The sequence below is a fragment of the Gymnoscopelus microlampas genome (genome assembly GCF_963454915.1).
Source record: "Gymnoscopelus microlampas genome assembly, chromosome: 19".
NCBI classification, from domain to species: Eukaryota; Metazoa; Chordata; class Actinopteri; order Myctophiformes; family Myctophidae; genus Gymnoscopelus; species Gymnoscopelus microlampas.
This window is the reverse complement of record NC_139956.1, coordinates 1,142,226-1,164,983: the sequence shown is the minus strand read 5'-3', so window position 1 is coordinate 1,164,983 and position 22,758 is coordinate 1,142,226. Positions and strand designations below refer to the sequence as shown.

General features: G+C 40.4%; 1 protein-coding gene across 1 annotated transcript; it reads left to right on the top strand.

Annotated features, from left to right (window-relative positions):
* The first annotated feature begins 1,491 nt into the window (after positions 1-1,491).
* On the top strand, positions 1,492-12,549 carry LOC311034919 (profilin-2-like). Its single transcript, XM_084042948.1, has 4 exons — positions 1,492-1,617; positions 4,960-5,104; positions 10,034-10,226; positions 11,651-12,549. The coding sequence occupies exons 2-4, from the start codon at positions 4,961-4,963 to the stop codon at positions 11,746-11,748; spliced, it is 435 nt and encodes a 144-aa protein (XP_083899074.1). The 5' UTR covers positions 1,492-1,617; position 4,960; the 3' UTR covers positions 11,749-12,549.
* The last annotated feature ends 10,209 nt before the right edge of the window (positions 12,550-22,758 follow it).

Here is a 22,758-nt window from a genome sequence, read left to right as displayed (position 1 = left end):
AGAGAGAGAGAGAGAGAGAGAGAGAGAGAGAGAGAGTTTAGATCCAGTTTAGAGGACCTTGTATTGTTAACTGTACTTCCATGTACTGTTTCCATGTCTTTATAAATAAAGTATTCAATCAATCAATCAATCAATCAATCAAGACATGATAACTCTGATAGAGAGACATAGAGAATACATTAGAGACACAGAGAGAGAGAGACGTTAGACTGTTAGAGAGGCCAGTGTTGAAGTATTTCACATTTTCAAGATTTCCTTTTGAAAACATCAGATCTACAAGCTCACCACGTTGTGAGCTTGTAGATCTGCTGTTTTCAAACAGCCAATGCATGGTTAAAGTGCTTCATTTAATGCTGATGACTGTGATGCTGTATGAACTCATTTAGCCCCCTGTGTGTGGACCCCCTGGACCCCTCTAAGGACCCCTGGGGGTCCCTGGACCACACCGTTACCATGCATTATTATTAATGGATACATTGTACATAATTCCTCTGCAGTATGAGTACTTTTACCTCTGCTACTGCGAGTATGTTTTAAATACAATACTTTGACCAATAAACCAGTATTTATACTTTCTCTATAAATCTCTACTTTTTACAAAGTGTTATACTTAAATAAATAAGAGTATACTTGTTCCACTCAATAACATCATGTATTTGTAATGACTTTAAGAAAGTATTTTGTTCTAAAGTAATTCAGTCTATATAGCAGACACACCTCCTCTCACAGGCTGCAACTAGCTAGCATACCTGTGTGTGTGAGTGTGTGTGTGTGTGTGTGTGTGTGTGTGTGTGTGTGTGTGTGTGTGTGTGTGCGCTGTGGAATGCAGAGGTGGCTTGTAGGTGTGCCTGTACTTGACAGGGCGAGCGAGCGAGACGCACACACACACACACACACACACACACACACACACACACACACACACACACACACACACACACACACACACACACACACACACACACACACACACACACACACACACACACACACACACACACACACACACACACACAGGAAGAGAGGGAGGGAGGTAGAGAGACACAGGTAGTTTCCCCACCTCAGAGGCTCGGCTGCGATTGGCCCGTTCAAAGGGAGACGTGAGCCAATCGTATTGCTTCATACTGTGAAGTTAAGATTATTGATCAAGACATAATCTGTATGTACCGCCTTCTTATTCGCTATCTGGACCTGTCAATCATTAAGCCCATATCTCTCTCTCTCTCTCTCTCTCTCTCTCTCTCTCTCTCTCTCTCTCTCTCTCTCTCTCTCTCTCTCTCTCTCTTACCCCCCGCCCTCTTGTTGCCTCCCACTCCTGTGTGTGTGTGTGTGTGTGTGTGTGTGTGTGTGTGTGTGTGTGTGTGTGTGTGTGTGTGTGTGTGTGTGTGTGTGTGTGTGTGTGTGTGTGTGTGTGTGTGTGTGTGTGTGTGTGTGTGTGTGTGTGTGTGTGTGTGTGTGTGTGTGTGTGTTCTGGGTGTGGCCTCCACTATAAAAGCAGTGGTAGTTCTTCCTGGTTCATGTCAGAGAGTCATTTTCACCTCCTTCTCTGCGTCTCCTCACTGAGTCTCCTCTCTCCTGTCCTCTCCTCGTCGGCCCACACACTCCTCAACCTAGCAGGTGAGTTTAACTCTACTTTATACACTATAAAAGTACTTTAAAAGTACTTTAAAGTACATGAACCCTAGTGGCACTAACCTAGGGCAATCGTTTGTGGACAAAATAGCCGATCTACAAGCTGAAGTGAGCTTGTAGATCGGCTGTTTTCCCCAGTCTGGTGAGTGTATAGGGTTTGAGTGGTTCAAGACTTTCAATGCTTTGAAATCATTTTGAAAAGCTTTTAAAATCATTTTAAATAACTTTTAAAATACTGTTTGAAATATGGTGAGCGTGACAAGTTGTGAGCTTGTAGATCTGATATTTTGTTACCGGTCTAGTAGTAAGTATAACCTATAGGGTTTAAGACTTTAAAAAACAAACACTTACACGTTAAGAGGTTCAACGCTTTGAAAGGCTTTGAAGTATTTTCACCCATTTAGACCTGGAACGCATCTGTGTCACTTTAGAATTCTTTGGCTATTAAAAAATAGCAGATCTACAAGCTCATAGCGCGGCTGCCGCGCTATGAGCTTGTAGATCTGCTATTTTTGAAAAATCGTGAAAAAAATAATTTTTACATTATTTTTGAAAAACTGTTAGGATATAGATTTTTTTTTTAAGAGTCGCCTCAGGTTTAAACATCATTTTGAAATATTTTTAAATGACTTTTGAAGTACTGTTTAAAATATTGTGAGCTTGTAGATCTGGCATCTTTCCCGGTCAATGTGTTTAAATGGTTAAATACTTTGAAACTGAGGGGGGGAGCGGGGGGGGGGGTTAGTGTGGAAGGGCCCTTGAGCCAAGACACTGTCCCTCCTGACTGCCTCTAGTGTTATTTTATCACATTAACATAACTTTATAACATAAACCTTATCATTAAAACAGTGAAAATAACAGATTTTGTAGATCTGCTATTTTCACTGTTTTTTTGCATGACACACTTATGATGACCTGAGGCGTTCATTTTCTGCCTGGCAACAACGATATGCTAATCTATAGGCCTAACACTTCAACTTATTATTATTATTATTATTACTATTATTATTATTATTATTATTATTATTATAAGGATAATTGTATATATTTTTGAAGACATTGTAGGACTTTATTAGATTTATAGTTTTAACTGTCCTTCATTCAATATTTTTCTGTCCATTTTATATTTAAAAAAAAGAAGTATAATTAATCAGCTTCAGTGTCTGTCTGTCTGTCAGACAGACAGACAGACAGCCTGTCTGTCTCTCTGTCTGTCAGACAGACAGACAGACAGCCTGTCTGTCTCTCTGTCTGCATCTTGCCTAAGCAGTTCCTCATCTGTCTTCCTCATTGCTATCTCTACCCCCACACTCCTCTCTGTCTCTCTCTATACCCCCCCCCCCCCCCCTTCCCCCAGGGGTCCTTGGGGGGGTTCCAGGGGGTCCCCAGCTAAATGATTGATAGTTAGGAATAGGAACCAAATGGACCCTTACGGGTCTGTAACTCTGAGAGTGTACAGATGGAACCAAATGGACCCTTAAGGGTCCATTCAAAGATCTGCTATTTTCAAATGTACGAAATGCGTATGGGGCTGAAGTGGTTAATGTGTTTTGTAATCAGAATCAAATTCTACAAAGTAACTAGTAACTAAAGTTTTCAAATAATTGTAGTGGAGTAAAAGTACAGTATTTTCCTCTGAGATGTAGTGGAGTAGAAGTTAAAAAAAAAGTACTGAAAATTGGATATACCCCGTTAAAGTAAAAAAGACCTCAAAATTGTACTTAAGTACCGTAGTTGAGTAAATGTACTTAGTTACTTTCCACCGCTGCTTAGGAAGAGGCCCCGGTGTCTTGCTGTGCACAGAGCCTGTCACATGAGGTCAAGAGGTCAAGACCAGGCATGTTAAAACCAGCTCATCCTCATGTTAAAGGAGCATTTCACCTCAAAAACACAAAGACTTATTTCATATTAATTACACGCTTCATGAAGCCTGGTATTCATGGAGATTATTTAGTTTTTCTCTCATTCCTGAGACATTAATGTGACTATTTGACTTGTCATGACTGTCACTTTTTTTTTACTTAAGTAAAAGTATCAATACTGCAATGTAGAAATTACATTACATTCTAGTTACAAGTAAAAGTCTGGAATTCAAATTCATGCCGTACTTCGCCATTCTATGTCACACCAAAATAGCAGATCTACAAGCTCAAAGCGCGTCACAGTGCGCTTGTAGATCTGCTATTTTTTAAGTTTTTTTTTATTGGAATCCTGAAAAGTGACATTTTTATTTAATTTCAAATGCATTTAGTTATACTTATGTTAACTTTATGAACTTAAATACATTGCACATTAAAAAAGACAATAGAATGTTAATACTAGTCATTAAGCTACTAATATAGACTGAAGTCATTAAAGTGGGTCATGTTTAGAATCATAACAGCTGAAATCAATAATATATCATTATTCTGATATTAACCTGTGGGCCACATTAAGTGAAGGTGGGGGCCACATTAAGTGAAGGTGGGGGCCACATTAAGTGAAGGTGGGGGCCACATTAAGTGAAGGTGGGGGCCACATTAAGTGAAGGTGGGGGCCACATTAAGTGAAGGTGGGGGCCACATTAAGTGAAGGTGGGGGCCACATTAAGTGAAGGTGGGGGCCACATTAAGTGAAGGTGGGGGCCGCATTAAGTGAAGGTGGGGGCCGCATTAAGTGAAGGTGGGGGCCACATTAAGTGAAGGTGGGGGCCACATTAAGTGAAGGTGGGGGCCACATTAAGTGAAGGTGGGGGCCACATTAAGTGAAGGTGGGGGCCACATTAAGTGAAGGTGGGGGCCACATTAAGTGAAGGTGGGGGCCACATTAAGTGAAGGTGGGGGCCACATTAAGTGAAGGTGGGGGCCACATTAAGTGAAGGTGGGGGCCGTATTAAGTGAAGGTGGGGCCCGTATGTGGCCCCCGGGCCGCCAGTTGCCCATGTATGATAAAAAGATCTTTTGAAAATGGCAGATCTACAAGCTCTCTCGCCCCCAAACAGACATGTCTTTGTGGGATGCATATCTCCCTAACCTCTCTCTCTCTCTGTGTCTCTCATTCATTCTCTATGTCTCTCTACCATAACATGCATGTCTCTCTCTCTCTCATGTGTTCTCTATGTCTCTCTATCATAACAGACATGTCTCTCTCTCTCTCATGTGTTCTCTATGTCTCTCTATCATAACAGAATGTCTTCGTGGGATGCGTACCTCCCTAACCTCATGTCTCTCTCTCTCTCATGTGTTCTCTATGTCTCTCTATCAGAATGTCTTCGTGGGATGCGTACCTGCCTAACCTCATGGCTCTCTCTCTCTCTCATATGTTCTCTATGTCTCTCTATCATAACAGAATGTCTTCGTGGGATGCGTACCTGCCTAACCTCATGGCTCCAGACAGAGATGGAAACAACATCAGCATGGAGGCGGCCATCGTGGGAAAGCAGCCTGGATCTGAAGGCCTCTGGACCGCTAATGGATCACTAAAGAACATCACGGTACCTACCACACACACACTCACTGTAACATGTACACACTATGAACTACACACTATCACTAAAGAACATCACGGTACCTACCACACACACACTCACTGTAACATGTACACACTATGAACTACACACTATCACTAAAGAACATCACGGTACCTACCACACACACACTCACTGTAACATGTACACACTATGAACTACACACTATCACTAAAGAACATCACGGTACCTACCACACACACACTCACTGTAACATGTACACACTATGAACTACACACTATCACTAAAGAACATCACGGTACCTACCACACACACACTCACTGTAACATGTACACACTATGAACTACACACTATCACTACCTAACACACACTCACTGTAACATGTACACACTATGAACTACACACTATCACTAAAGAACATCACGGTACCTACCACACACACACTCACTGTAACATGTACACACTATGAACTACACACTATCACTAAAGAACATCACGGTACCTACCACACACACACTCACTGTAACATGTACACACTATGAACTACACACTATCACTAAAGAACATCACGGTACCTACCTAACACACACTCACTGTAACATGTACACACTATGAACTACACACTATCACTAAAGAACATCACGGTACCTACCTAACACACACTCACTGTAACATGTACACACTATGAACTACACACTATCACTAAAGAACATCACGGTACCTACCTAATACACACTCACTGTAACATGTACACACTATGAACTACACACTATCACTAAAGAACATCACGGTACCTACCACACACACACTCACTGTAACATGTACACACTATGAACTACACACTATCACTAAAGAACATCACGGTACCTACCACACACACACTCACTGTAACATGTACACACTATGAACTACACACTATCACTAAAGAACATCACGGTACCTACCTAATACACACTCACTGTAACATGTACACACTATGAACTACACACTATCACTAAAGAACATCACGGTACCTACCTAATACACACTCACTGTAACATGTACACACTATGAACTACACACTATCACTAAAGAACATCACGGTACCTACCTAATACACACTCACTGTAACATGTACACACTATGAACTACACACTATCACTGAAAAACATATCACAAAGTGTCCTTGAGCAAGACACTGAACTTGTGTGTGTGTGTGTGTGTGTGTGTGTGTGTGTGTGTGTGTGTGTGTGTGTGTGTGTGTGTGTGTGTGTGTGTGTGTGTGTGTGTGTGTGTGTGTGTGTGTGTGTGTGTGTGCACAACGTGTCATTGTGAGCTTGTAGATCTGCTGTTTTTGGCTTCAGGCCTCCGGCTAATAGACAATGGCCAAAAAAATGCTAATAATGCCATTCATAAAAAGGAGTTTTTAAAAAAAGTGTGTGTCCGTGTCCGGACAACAGTGGAGCATCATGTGTTTGCGTTTGACCGCTCTCATTGGCTGTAGTGTGTGTGTGACCCCTCCACGCTCTCATTGGCTGTAGTGTTTGACCCCTCCCCGCTCTCATTGGCTGCTGTTTTTTATTGATTTAACGAGCCATCATGAGTGAAGGCACGCACATGGACTACTAGTCCCACATGGACTACAAGTCCCAAATGGACTACAAGTCCCAAATGGACTACAAGTCCCACATGTACTACAACATAAACAGACTACAACTTGATGATGTCAAAGTATAAATATTAATACACTATTAGTGAAAGTGACTTGCTTTAAAAAAAAGAGCATAATTATCATTATTCAAAAAATGCCAAAGTTTTCAAAAGTACAAATTAAAAAGTGCATTTTTTAAAGATGATTTTGAAGCATTGCCTCTTCAGACATTTTCAACAAATGGTGAAAATAATTGTAGCTGATCAACAAGCTCACAACACCATCGCATTCACGACGTGCTGTGCACTTGTAGATCTGCTATTTTCACTACTTTTAAAATAGTGTTAATTCATGTATTGTCTGTAAGTTTGGGTCCAAGAAATTTGCTTAAGAACAGCTACTCAAGTAAAAGTACTTAGACGTACTCTGTTACAAGGAAATGTCCTGTATTCAACATTTTTACTTGAGTAAAAGTACTCATTTTGCAGAATGTCCTATTTCACAAGTTTGTCAAAAATCGTTTGAAAGTAGCAGATCTATAAGCTCACTCGTTGTGAGCTTGTAGATCTGCTATCTTCAAACAGTACTTTTACTTTGACATTTTAAATAGTTTTTGATGCTAATACTGTGTTAGCTAAAAGTAAGGTAAAGAATTATCAAAAAATAGCCGATCTACAAGCTCACAAGGCATGTAGCTTGTAGATCAGCTATTCTCACTACAGTTTTTAAAGTCATTTTAAACAACAGTTATAATTTAGTAACAAACAAAGTTATTTTAAACTTTTTACAGCAGTGAGTGAGTGAGTGAGTGTGTGTGTGTGTGTGTGTGTGTGTGTGTGTGTGTGTGTGTGTGTGTGTGTGTGTGTGTGTGTGTGTGTGTGTGTGTGTGTGTGTGTGTGTGTGTGTGTGTGTGTGTGTGTGTGTGTGTGTGTGTGTGTGTGTGTGTGTGTGTGTGTGTGTGTGTGTGGGACACTTCCTCATTTCACACACACACACTCCGTTTCCTTATATGGTCATGAGCTCAGCACTTACAGGAAGTAGACATAAGAACACGTTCTGCCCGCGCTGCACTTCCTGTTAGTCAGGTACACACACACACACACACACACACACACACACACACACACACACACACACACACACACACACACACACACACACACGGTGCTGGAAAGAGGAATATAGCATTTATGATGATATGAGATTATGTGCGGTTGTGTCAGCATTTCATTGTGTGTGTGTGTGTGTGGTTACTGCCTGTCACATGAGACACACACACACACACACACACACACACACACACACACACACACACACACACACACACACACACACACACACACAGAGGGTTGTGTAACTTGTAGTTTCAGGTCTGTGGTATGTGAAGGTTGACACATTCTGTGTCTCAACTTGTTCCTCCTCTCCTCTCCTCAACTCCTCTCCTCTCCTCTCTGCTATACTCCTCTATTCTCCTCTCCCCTCCTCTCCTCTCCTCTCCTCTCCTCCAGAAGGCTAAATGTATGTAAAGGTATCTGTGGTTAATAAGTGGTTAATAAGTCTTAACACATTATAATCCTCTAGAACTAAAATGTTAAATTAAAAACACTAAATATTGTATTTATTTTATAAATAGTTAATCTTTCACTCAATAGGGACACGTCCTGTCGCAGGATGATGATGTCATAATTACCCTGTGTGATCTAACCCTATGGAACGCAACAACGTAATACTTAAAGTTAATATGAATCAAATGTATATTTATGAATCAAATGTATATTTATAAAGTTAATATGAATCAAATGTATATTTATAAAGTTAATATGAATCAAATGTATATTTATACAGTTAATATGAATCAAATGTATATTTAAATACTTTAACACAGTGGTTTTCAACCTTTTTCGCATCAAGGACCCCCAAATGGACAAATATTAGCCCAGGGACCCCCCATTTCAAAAGATATGCCAGGGACTCAACCATTTAGGTTTATTGGTGGTCCCAATCTACACCGTATCACCATCATCAGTGCTCATGTAACTCTGAGAGTGTACAAATGGAACCAAATGGACCCGTTAGGGTCCATTTGGTTCCATTTGTACACTCTCAGAGTTACAGACATATAAGGGTCACTTTGGTTCCTAACTATTAATTTGTCTGGGGACCCCTTGGAACCCCCTCAAGGACCACTGGTGGTCCCCGGACCGCTGGTTGAAAACCCCTGCTTTAACACATACATCCCATAGGGTTAGACCACACATGGACTAAATGACGTCATCAACTTGCGACTGGAGTTATCCCATTGAGTGAAAGATGAATTATTTATAAAATATTGATGTTATTTTACATGTAAATGTTTAGAGGTTCTAGAGGAGATAATAATGTATTAAAGGTATATTTAGCTTTTTGACATGGGATCAGTTTGAATCATTCTAACCCCATGTCATACTATTGTGAAAAGAGCCGATCTACAAGCTGCATGTCGATGCGTTGTGAGCTTGTAGATCTACTATTTTCAGAAAGTCTTGAACATGATGTGAAAAGATTCACGACACTAGGGGGTCCACGGCCAAATCCATATTAATGTGGGGGTCCTTGACATGAACATGTGTCAATCATGTTCATGTCAAGGACCCCCTATTGTTTCATGTGTTTGGTCACGGATCTGAAAACATGTTGTGCTAAGCCCCCCCCCCCCCCCCCCCCACCCCCCATGCAAAAATATATGCCTTACAGCTTCATTTTAACATTTGGTTCCATTTAAACCAAATGGACCCTCACTGGTCCCTCACTGGTCCCTCACTGGTCCCTCACTGGTCCCTCACTGGTCCCTCACTGGTCCCTCACTGGTCCCTCACTGGTCCCTCACTGGTCCCTCACTGGTCCCTCAGTGGTCCCTCACAGGTCCATTTGGTTTACATGGGACTGACTGTAAGGCATATATTTTTGGTTCTTTCTTGTATTTTAATGTTCAGTGCATTGAGCCACAACCAGTAGGAAACTAGACGTATTACATCCTCCATGTTGGGGGGGGGGGGGGGGGGGTCCGCGGCCAAATGCATGTCATGTTGGGGGTCCTTGACATGAAACAGTTTGAGAACCACTGATATTATTACAGCAACGTACGGCTTTCACTAAACTGTTAGGATTTAGGAGACATTAGAATCGGCCTCAGGTCTTAATGGGTTAAAATAATCATCAGGTTGATATTTAACAACTAATGATGTCTGTCTCTCTCTCCCTGCCTGTCTGTCTGCCTGTCTGTCTCCCTGCCTGTCTGTCTGTGTCCCTGCCTGTCTGTGTCTCAGCCAGAGGAGATCAAGAAGCTGGTTGGGGATGAAGGCGCTCTGTTCACCTCAGGCTTCACAGTGGGAGGAGTCAGATGCACCATGCTGAGGAACCTCCTCAAGGACGACTCAGCAAAGAGCATGGACATCAGGACCAAGGCCACGCCCCCCGAGACAGAGACATACAACATCGGCGTGTACAGGACAGGACAAGGTGAGACACGTAGCTGTCTGTCTGACTGACTGTCTGTCTGACTGTCTGTCTGTCTGTCTGTCTGTCTGTCACTCTGTGTAACCACTTTATCCATATTTTATACTTTTGGCTATTCAAAAATAGCAGATCTACAAGCTCATAGCGCTGCACCGAGTGCTGCACTATGAGCTTGTAGATCTGCTATTTTTTTTTTTAAATTGTTTTTTTTTTTTGTTGCAAATCTTTGAATATATATCTATAAAGCAATTGTTTATTTACTCAAATCTTTGCTCCTGGGGGTTTTTTTTTTAGATGGGGGGGGGGGTCCGCAGCCAAATGCATATCACTGTGGGGCTCCTTGACACTATTATAGCAACATCAGTGTTTCAGAAAACAGTTTTAAACTGATTTAGAAGACATTTGTAGAATCCCCCAGAAGCAATAACATTTTAGTTAGAAATGCTCGCTTTAAATGTATATATTCAAAGATTTGCATAAAATTGTTCACTATTTTTGAATAACCCAACGAAATCTAAAAGTGACACACAGATGCGTCCTCGGGTCTTAAAGAGTTAACAGTTAAAGCACAGGGACGTACAGTTCAACAACGTCTTGTTTAGAGGATTTAAAACCCAAGAAAGTACTTGATGGCTCGTTTCCATTGTGGTCCTTTGTACTCCATTCATCAAACATTTAATGATAGATATACACTACTATGCAAAAACATCATAAACGAGTAGTAATCAAAAGACAAATATGTACAGTAAACAGTGGGGGGGGGGTCTAGGCCATTGGTTCTCAAAGTGGGGTATGGGGACCCCCAGGGGTACTTGAGGCGGTTCCAGGGGGTCCCCAGCTAAATGATGGATAGGAACCAAATGGACCCTTATGGTTCTGTAACTCTGAGAGTGTACAAATGGAACCAAATGGACCCGTTGGGGTCCATTTGGTTCCATTTGTACACTCTCAGAGTTAAATAAACATTGATTTTATAATATAAATTCGGGTCCCAGAGGTATAAATGCCATTAAATGGGGGTCCGTAGCCTGATGCATGTCAAACTAGGGGTCCTTGACGTTAAAATGGTTGAGAATCACTGCTAGAAAGCCGTATAAATCTTCTCTTATGGGGGTCCCTGGCTTATCTTTTCAAATTGGAGTCCGCGGGCTAATAAGTGTCAATTTGGGGGTCCTTGACATGAAAAAGTTTGAGAACCACTGGTCTAGGCATTGACTTTTTACAGGGGCCAGTTCTGAATTTGACGCCGTTATGCTTTTTTTAAAATGTATTTACAAACATGTACTACTTCTCTCCTCTCTTTCTCTGTCTGTCTCTCTACTTGTCTGTCTGTCTGTCTCTCTCCCTGTCTCTCTCCCTGTCTGTCTCTCTACTTGTCTGTCTGTCTGTCTGTCTCTCTCCCTGTCTGTCTCTCTCCCTGTCTCCAGCTCTAGTGATAGTGAAAGGCCTGTCAGGAGTCCATGGAGGGAAGCTGAACATTCGCGCTGAGGAGGTCGGCAAATACCTGGAGACCTCCGGCTACTGAACCCGATCGATCACATGACCGCCAGAACCCCGCCTTCTGCTCCGCCCCCTCCCCCGCCCAGCCCGCCCCCCCCCCGCCGAATATGGACGCAGGTTAACACCTCTGGACTCCATCACACACGGACAGACTGATTTTGTATTCACGGTACAAATACATTTGATGTCGTTTAGCTTTTTAATCCAAACAAAACATCTATTGTTGTTCATGTTCACCCCATGAAGCCATTTGTTTTGTCACATTCATGAGACAATAATTGAATATTTGACGACACAGGAGCAGTGGTAGACCAACATTAAACTATATAAAATAATAACAATGTAAAATCCAAAAGGACTCTCACAGTGTTCTGTGAACTCTCACTGTCACTGATGATCCAGGTTCTAAGATCATGTTTTATTAATGTGGTTTTGCTTCTCCTTAGCGTTGGTCTCCTGTTCACTTCTATTGGTCACATATTGACTTATTTGTCTCATTAATGAGACAAAAACATGACGAATCTCCACGAATTCAAAGCTTGGTGGAGAGACTAGTTGAGTAGATGAAAAGTGTATTTTTTTGGGGTGGTTGAACTGTCCCTTTAAATGATGTGATGGAGTGTAGAGGCGATGATCTGCTCGTTAAGGATAAATAGTGTATTAGTCATAATATTAATAATTATAAATATAGTGATAACGGTACTGCCATGGTTTAATGAATGTTTCTATTGAATGACAGGAGAGTTACTGTATGATACAGTTAGATTCTGAATGACTGTAAAATATATATGTATGACCTGACGCAATAAAAACACATTATATTCAACGTGTGTGTGTGCGCGCGCAGTGGTGTAAAGTAACTAAGTACATGTACTGGAGTACTGTACTTAGGTACAATTTTGAGGTATTTTTACTTAACCAGAGTATTTCCAATTTCCAATACTTTTACTTCTACTCCGCTACATCTCAGAGGCAAATATTGTACTTTTACTCCACTAAACTTAATTGAAAACATTAGTTACTAGTTACTTTGTAGATTTAGATTATTATTAAAAAAGATACATTAACCACTTCAGCCCCATTTAAACTTTGGCCATTTGAAAATAGCAGATCTACAAGCTCTGCTATTTTCTAAAGCTGTTTTGATCAATTTTACATGAACATACCTTGTGAAACGTGACATTCTGCATAAGGAGTACTTTCTACTTTCGGTACTTTAAGTATGTTTTGATGCCAATATTTTTTTACTCGAGTATATTTTGATAACCCACACTTTCACTCGTAACGGGGTGCAGTGCAGTATTGATACTTTTACTTAAGTAAAATATCTGAGTACTTTCCCCACCACTGTGTGTGTGTGTGTGGGGGGGGGGGGGCAAACTGGTTCCACCGGCTAGGCTAACTAGTCATTAGCACAACTGTTAGCAAACAATGGAGTGTGACAGGAACACACACACACACACACACACACACACACACACACACACACACACACACACACACACACACACACACACACACACACACACACACACACACACACACACACACACACACACACACACACACACACACACACTAAAGGTGCAGTCAGTGTGTATTTGTAAACAGAAAACACATGTTCAAGTCAGGATACCTTGATCCAATCAGGAGGCAGAAATCATACCAGGATAAATAAATGTAATAAGTAAAGAAATGAGCAGATTGTAACTGATTGAAACCTTGCTTATAGGATGACTTCACCTTCTCTATTACATTACAGAACATATGATTGATTGATGTACTTTTATTTAGTAAGACATGAGAACATCAGTACATGGAAGTACAAGAAACATGAGAAACATACAACCAAACAGACAGTAACATGTCTGTCATAATAGTTTGGTTCTCAAAGTGGGGTCCGGGGACCCCCAGGGGTCCTTGAGGGAGTTCCAGGGGGTCCCCAGCTAAATGATGGATAGTTAGGAACCAAATGGACCCTTATGTGTCTGTAACTCTGAGAGTGTACAGATGGAACCAAATGGACCCATTTGGTTACATTTGTACACTCTCAGACTCTCAGAGTTAAATTAACATTGATTTTACAATGTAAATTGGGGTCCCAGAGATATAAATGTCATTAAATTGGGGTCCGTAGCCCTAATGCATGTCGAACTGGGGGTCCTTGAAACTAAAATGGTTGAGAATCACTCGTAGCACCGTAAAGATCTTCTCTAATGGGGGTCCCTGGCATATCTTTTCAGATCGGGGTCCGCGGGCTAAGAAGTGTCAATTTGACATGAAAAAGTTTGAGAACCACTCTGTCATACACAGTCTGGTTGGTTAGTTAACCACGGTCACTATTCACTTTATTTATTACAATTTAAACATCTACAACATTGGTTCTCAAAGTGGGGTCCGGGGACCCCCAGGGGTACTTGAGGGAGTTCCAGGGGGTCCCCAGCTAAATGATATTTAGGAACCAAATGGACCCTTATGGGTCTGTAACTCTGAGAGTGTACAAATGGGTCCATTTGGTTCCATTTGTTACACTCTCAGAGTTAAATTAACATTGATTTTATAATACAAATTGGCGTCCCAGAGATATAAATGACATTAAATGGGGGTCCGTAGCCTAATGCATGTCAAACTGGGGGTCCTTGAAATTTAAATGGCTGAGAATCACTGCTAGAGAGCCGTAAAAATCGTCTCTTATTGGGGGTCCCTGGCATAACTTTTCAAATGGGGGTCCGCGGGCTAATAAGTGTCAATTTAGGGGTCCCTGACATGAAAAAGTTTGAGAACCACTGATCTACAACAGTGGTTTTGAACCTTTCTCATGCCACATTTGGTCGCGGACCCCCGTCTCAAAATGTTTTGTGCCAGGGACCCCCTCGAGGACCACAGGTGGTCCCTGCCCCGGACCACTGGTTGAGAACCACTGATGTTACAATGTAAGCATTAATGAGATGCAGATGCTCTTTATCCAGAGTGACTTATAATAAGATAAGATGTTTATTATCACATTTTGCTTCATTACAAACCAAAAGATTAAATATAAAATAAAAACATGAGTTTTCATGAGGACGAACCAGTTACTAGGTTGGTGTGTGTGACTCAGCACTGCCCCCTGGTGTTGAGACATGTGGAGGCATGTAGAACATGTGTGTTTACAGCAGGGCTCTGCAACAGGGGGTCCAGGACCCCTAGGGGATCCTCAGAGTTACTAAAGGGGGTCCGGGACCCCTAGGGGTTCCACAGAGTTACTACAGGGGGTCCGGGACCCCTAGGGGGTCCTCAGAGTTACTACAGGGGGTCCGGTACCCCTAGGGTGTCCTCAGAGTCACTACAGGGGGTCCGGGACGGGACCCCTAGGGTGGTAGTCTGGTTCCAGACCATAGACCCCGCCCAGCTTCAGGCTGATAATCAGGCTACTAGGGTGGTCCTCAGAGTCACTACTGGGGGTCCGCCAAATCTTTGTGATTTTTTTTTTACATTAACCACTTGAACCCAGCATCCCTATTCTGAGGAGAACTTTGGCCGAAAATAGCAGATCTACAAGCTCACAACGCCTTACACCGTGAGGTGTTGTGAGCTTGTAGATCTGCTATTTTCGGCGAAAGAGGTTGGCGTTGGTCTATGAAATCTATGAAAATACAATGTTATATCTCACAGTATGTATGTAGTGGGGGGGGGGGGGCAGTCTAGGGGTCCCTGCTTCATCTCTCTTTGAGCTGAAACACGTTGGAGACCCTCTAATATAAGAGAATGATATCATGTAGAATAATTAATATGAGTTTAGAGTGGTTGTTTGGCTCTGTGGAATATGTCATATTTAATGAATGAAGATAGGCTACATGTTTGAAAAATGTGTTAAAAAGGACAGTTGCTGTAGTTTGAACTTCTTTTGGTTCAAATGACTTCCATGATTTCTGATTCAATATTAAACTTTGTTCAATAATTTAATTGGTAAATTGCAGGCTAGTCACTGTCAGGTGCACTGTTAGGGGCGGCCATAGCTGAATGGTTAGTGAGCCCGCCTAGGGAGCCAGAGGCCCTGGTTGCCCCAGGTTCGATTCCAGGCCAGGTCAGCATAATGTCACGATGAAATGAAATTTGTCCCTGAGCAAGACTCTTAACCCCTAATTGCTCACAGGTTCTCATTGGAAACAAGACCGCAAGGACTTTCATGAACGACCTGTTAAAAGAAATTATCCTTAGGTGGAACGTATAGCCCTGTAACATGAATGTCATATCATGACAGTCATGGCGCAACTTGTTCACGATTTTAGAAATTCTTCCATTTACAGCCCGTACATCTACATAAACGGAAACATTTCAAATATAAAGTGTTTAACCCACGACCATGGATGTAACCAGTTGAAACGGGTTCGTCAAAGTACCTGTATATTCCACATATTGTTCAATAAAAAAACCTTTTAATCCGATCGGCAGCCATTTTATTCGTAGAGTTATAATGTATCAGACTGCAATACAGCTTCCAACCGATAGGGTCGCGTCCTTGAAAGCCTATGGAGACATTTCTGAGAAAATGGCCACTGATCGGATTGGATTGGATTAAAATGCTTTTTATTGAACAATACGGTAGATACGGGTATTTAGACCCAAGCCTTTCAACTTGTTACATCCATGGGCGTGAGGTCAGCACTTTATATTGTAAATGTGAACGTTTATGTAGATGTACGGGTTGTAAATGTGAACGTTTATGTAGATGTACGGGTTGTAAATGTGAACGTTTATGTAGATGTACGGGTTGTAAATGTGAACGTTTATGTAGATGTACGGGTTGTAAAAGGAGACATTTTCAAAAACCAGGAACAAGTTGCTCCGTGACGCTTGTGACAGACGAGCGTCATGTGAACCATGACTAGGCTGAACCCTTGTTCTACTTTTTGTTTTGTTTTAACTCCACTACAATTATTTGAGAACTTTAAAAACACATTAATAGAGTTATAAAACATATTAATAGAGTTATAAAACACATTAATAGAGTTATAAAACACATTACTAGAGTTAAAAACTAAAACAACAGACTTGTCATGGACAGACTGGAAAACTGCTGTTTGGACGCCATCTAGTGTCCATCAGCAAACACTATGTGTCTGAAGATTATTATGGATCTATCTTTCATGTCAACATGAATGTATGCTTTTGGCCACGGACCCCCATCTGAGAATATTTTGTGCCAGGGACCCCCAGAAGAGAAGAGTTATGTTAAGAAATTCAACTTTATTCGAAATGTTGTGAGCTTGTTTATCTGATATTTTTGAATACCCCTAACCCTCAAATATGGACAAAGTGGTTAAATGATTGTGATATTATATTCAGTCATTTTGATAGGGACCCCCTGGAACCTCCCCAAGAACCCCTGGGGGTCCCCGGACCCCACTTTGAGAACCAATGCTAAATAATACAGTTCATATTGATTCCATCACGTGTCCATAGATACTGGTATTAAATAGATATATATGAATATACTTATATATATAACTTATATATACAACGTGTCGCTTTGTAACGCGGTGTGAGCTTATAGATCAGCTATTTTTAAATAGCCTAAGTATACATAGTGCTGAAGTGATTAATGTATGTTTTGTTATAATAATCAAAATCTACAAAGTAACTAGTAACTAAAGTTTTCAAATAATTGTAGTGGAGTAAAAGTACAATATTTGCCTCTGAGATGTAGTGAAGTAGAAGTAAAATAAAAGTATTGAAAATTGGAAATACTCAAGTAAAGTACAAATACCCCAAAATTGTACTTACAGTACTTGAGTGTGTGATGGTTTTGTCTGGAACCATTACATACTCTGGGCATGACTAATTCCTGGAACTTTTTCCAATTCCAGGAATTAGACTTCCCCCGAGTATTAATGTATTTTTCGTCAGTATCATGTCAGTATGTCAGTATCATGTCAGTATGTCAGTATCCTGTCAGTATCATGTCAGTATCATGTCAGTATGTCAGTATCATGTCAGTATCATGGTCAGTATGTCAGTATCATGTCAGTATCATGTCAGTATCATGTCAGTATCATGTCAGTATGTCAGTATCATGTCAGTATCATGTCAGTATCATGTCAGTATCATGTCAGTATGTCAGTATCATGTCAGTATGTCAGTATCATGTCAGTATGTCAGTATCATGTCAGTATCATGTCAGTATCATGTCAGTATGTCAGTATCATGATAGTATCATGTCAGTATGTCAGTATCATGTCAGTATCATGTCAGTATGTCAGTATCATGTCAGTATCATGTCAGTATCATGTCAGTATGTCAGTATCATGATAGTATCATGTCAGTATGTCAGTATCATGTCAGTATCATGTCAGTATGTCAGTATCATGTCAGTATCATGTCAGTATCATGTCAGTATGTCAGTATCATGTCAGTATGTCAGATATCATGTCAGTATGTCAGTATCATGTCAGTATGTCTACTACCGAAACGAAAGTTAAATCCGAAAAAATCACTAAGTGTGGAAGCCAAAATCGTCCCCCCCCAATTTAGAGTTGATTGGTAGTACTTTGTAGTGACTTTTTTTGGTCCCTAACATTCATCGAGCTCTGGACTTAGTAAATTTATTTTTTCACCGTTGCGTGGTCACTACCGAAACGAAAGTTGGTCACTACCGAAACGAAAGTTAAATCTGAAAAAATCACTAAGTGTGGAGGCCAAAATCGTCCCCCCAAAAACCTGTTAGGAGCACGTTTCAGGCAATTTAGAGTTGATTGGTAGTACTTTGTAGTGACTTTTTTTGGTCCCTAACATTCATCGAGCTCTGGACTTAGTACTTCTTTTTTTCACCATTGCGTGGTCACTACCGAAACGAAAGTTTGTCACTACCGAAACGAAAGTTAAATCCGAAAAAAAATTCACTAAGTGTGGAGGCCAAAATCGTCCCCCCAAAGACCTGTTAGGAGTACGTTTCAGGCAATTTAGAGGCTAAAAAACTTTCACTGTTTAATAGACCTATTATAACCCGGTTTTAGACGGAGGTCTAATAGCCGACTATGGCTCAGTGGTTTTTTAATGATCAAATCAAATAATAACTATGTAGAAATAAAAGTATTCCCCTGCTTCCTAGCCTGTGTGGGCATCACTTCCTGTCGATTTGATCCAATGAAATCCAATGAAACTGGTCCAGATGACCAATGATATCCAATGAAATCGACAGGAAGTGATGCCCTCACAGCCTAGGAAACAGGTGAATAGGCAATTGGAAATACTCCAGTAAAGTAAAAGTACCTCAAAATTGTACTTAAGTACAGTACTTGAGTAAATGTACTTAGTTACTTTCCACCACAGGTAATCATTGCTATGTGTAACATAATGTATGTTAGTGTAACCCAATGAGTCATAAGGCTACTAGAGATGTGTAGACTTAGAGGTGTAGTTGTATGTTTTTTCCACTGGAGGGCGCAATACACTGATACTCTCTATATATTCAGTAACTGCTTCCTGTTCTGTAAGCTTCACTTCCTGCCAGGTGGTTTTGTTTGGTTGCTGTGAAGAAGAACTACAGGTAAAACACACACAAACATCATTTATTTTAGATTATTTACTGGTATGAAAACACACAATCATTATTTATTACATTTATTGTACATTGTTTCCATAATACATCAGAGCTAATGAGACATTCTCTTATTAGAGTCCACAGACCAAGATAATTATGTTTGGTGTTGTTGTGAAACCATGAGGCGTTAGCCTGTTGCTAATGCTAACATAACATACTTTATTTGCTTGTTTGAGTCCAGATTCTCATTAAAAAAACAAACAGTGGTTGTGTTAATGTTGTGTTAATGTTGTGTTAATGTTGTGTTAATGTTTTAAACATACTTTAGTGTCAACACTGTATGGTTTTAGTGATGTTTATGAAGAGGTTTAATGCTAACCAAGATGCTAAGCTCTAAGCTAGCTAGCTTTGTTAGTCAGGCAGCAGCATAGTGAAACATTAAAGGGTCATTCTGCTTATTTTGTGACATGACAACCATTTGGTTTGAGTGTCTTCACGGTACCAATACTGACCATGGTTTGTTTTAGCTACAAGTACCTGGATGGTTATTATTTACATTTTAAATGAATTAGAGATAAAAATTAATGGTTAAAAGGGGGAATATATTACATTAAAATGGTATATAATAGGTTAATAAGGATTATTTATAGTATAGCTAAAAGTAAAAATATTAATTTGTAAATAATTCATGTTTGTTAATTTGTGTTGTGATACTGACATGATACTGACCAATATAATGACTAGATATTGACCAAGATATTGACATGATACTGACCATGATACTGACCAAGATACTGATATGATACTGACCATGATATTGACCATGATACTGACATGATACTGACATGATACTGACCATGATACTGACATGATACTGACCATGATACTGACCATGATACTGACCATGATACTGACATGATACTGACCATGATACTGATATAATACTGACCATGATACTGACCATGATACTGACATGATACTGACCAAGATACTGACATACTGACATGATACTGACCATGATACTGACCATGATACTGACATACTGACATGATACTGACCATGATGCTGACCATGCTACTGACCATGATACTGACCATGATGCTGACCATGATACTGACATACTGACATGATACTGACCATGATACTGACCATGATACTGACCAAGATACTGACATACTGACATGATACTGACCATGATACTGACATACTGACATGATACTGACCATGATACTGACATGATACTGACCATGATACTGACATACTGACATGATACTGACCATGATACTGACCATGATACTGACATGATACTGACCATGATACTGACATACTGACATGATACTGACATGATACTGACCATGATACTGACATACTGACATGATACTGACCATGATACTGACCATGATACTGACATGATACTGACCATGATACTGACATACTGACATGATACTGACCATGATACTGACCATGATACTGACCAAGATACTGACATACTGACATGATACTGACCATGATACTGACCAAGATACTGACCATGATACTGACATACTGACATGATACTGACATGATACTGACCATGATACTGACCATGATACTGACATACTGACATGATACTGACCATGATACTGACCATGATACTGACCAAGATACTGACATACTGACATGATACTGACCATGATACTGACCAAGATACTGACCATGATACTGACATACTGACATGATACTGACATGATACTGACCATGATACTGACCATGATACTGACATACTGACATGATACTGACCATGATACTGACCAAGATACTGACATACTGACATGATACTGACCATGATACTGACATACTGACATGATACTGACCATGATACTGACATACTGACATGATACTGACCATGATACTGACATGATACTGACCATGATACTGACATGATACTGACCATGATACTGACCATGATACTGACATGATACTGACATGATACTGACATGATACTGACCATGATACTGACATGATACTGACATGATACTGACCATGATACTGACCAAGATACTGACATACTGACATGATACTGACCATGATACTGACATGATACTGACCATGATACTGACCAAGATACTGACATGATACTGACCATGATACTGACCATGATACTGACCAAGATACTGACATACTGACATGATACTGACCATGATGCTGACCATGATACTGACCATGACACTGACCATGATACTGACCATGATACTGACCAAGATACTGACATACTGACATGATACTGACCATGATGCTGACCATGATACTGACCATGATACTGACATACTGACATGATACTGACCATGATGCTGACCATGATACTGACATACTGACACGATACTGACATGATACTGACCATGATACTGACCATGATACTGACATGATACTGACCATGATACTGACCATGATACTGACCATGATACTGACATACTGACATGATACTGACCATGATGCTGACCATGATACTGACATACTGACATGATACTGACCATGATACTGACATGATACTGACCATGATACTGACATGATACTGACCATGATACTGACATACTGACACGATACTGACATGATACTGACCATGATACTGACATACTGACACGATACTGACATGATACTGATCATGATACTGACCGTGATACTGACATGATACTGACCGTGATACTGACATGATACTGACCATGATACTGACATGATACTGACCGTGATACTGTCATGATACTGACCATGATACTGACCAAGATATTGACATGATATTAGTCTGTAGTAAATTCTGAAGAACAGCAACAATGGAAAACCTGTTATCATTGTGGCCATGTCTGCTTATTATAAGTGACCGTGGTCTTGTTTGTTTGCAAAGTGGCTTATAAATAGTGGTGGTTGTCGTTTTCTGGGCTTGTTTCTAAAGTGTAGTTGCTTATTTGGGATTCCTTCCTAAATGTTGTTTAAACCAGTGGTTCTCAAACATTTTCATATCAAGGACCCCCAAATTAATATTAATATGTATTTGACCACGGACCCCCAACTGATAGCAGTATTTGATATCCCTTTGAGATCTATTTTAAAATGGCAGACTTTTTTTTTAAGGTATACTGTACGTTTCAGGCAATTTAGAGTTGATTGGTAGTACTTTGTAGTGACTTTTTTTGGTCCTTAACATTCATCGAGCTCTGGACTTAGGGTTAGGGTTAGGGTACATTTTTTTTTCACCATTGTTTCACTACCGAAACGAAAGTTTGTCACTACCGAAACGAAAGTTAAATCAGAAAAAATCACTAAGTGTGGAGGCCAAAATCATCCCCCCCAAAAACCTGTTAGGAGTACGTTTCAGGCAATTTAGAGTTGATTGGTAGTACTTTGTAGTGACCTTTTTTGGTCCCTAACATTCATCGAGCTCTGGACTTAGTAAATGTATCTTTTCACCATTGGGTCACTACCGAAACGAAAGTTTGTCACTACCGCAACGAAAGTTAAATCCGAAAAAATCACTGAGTG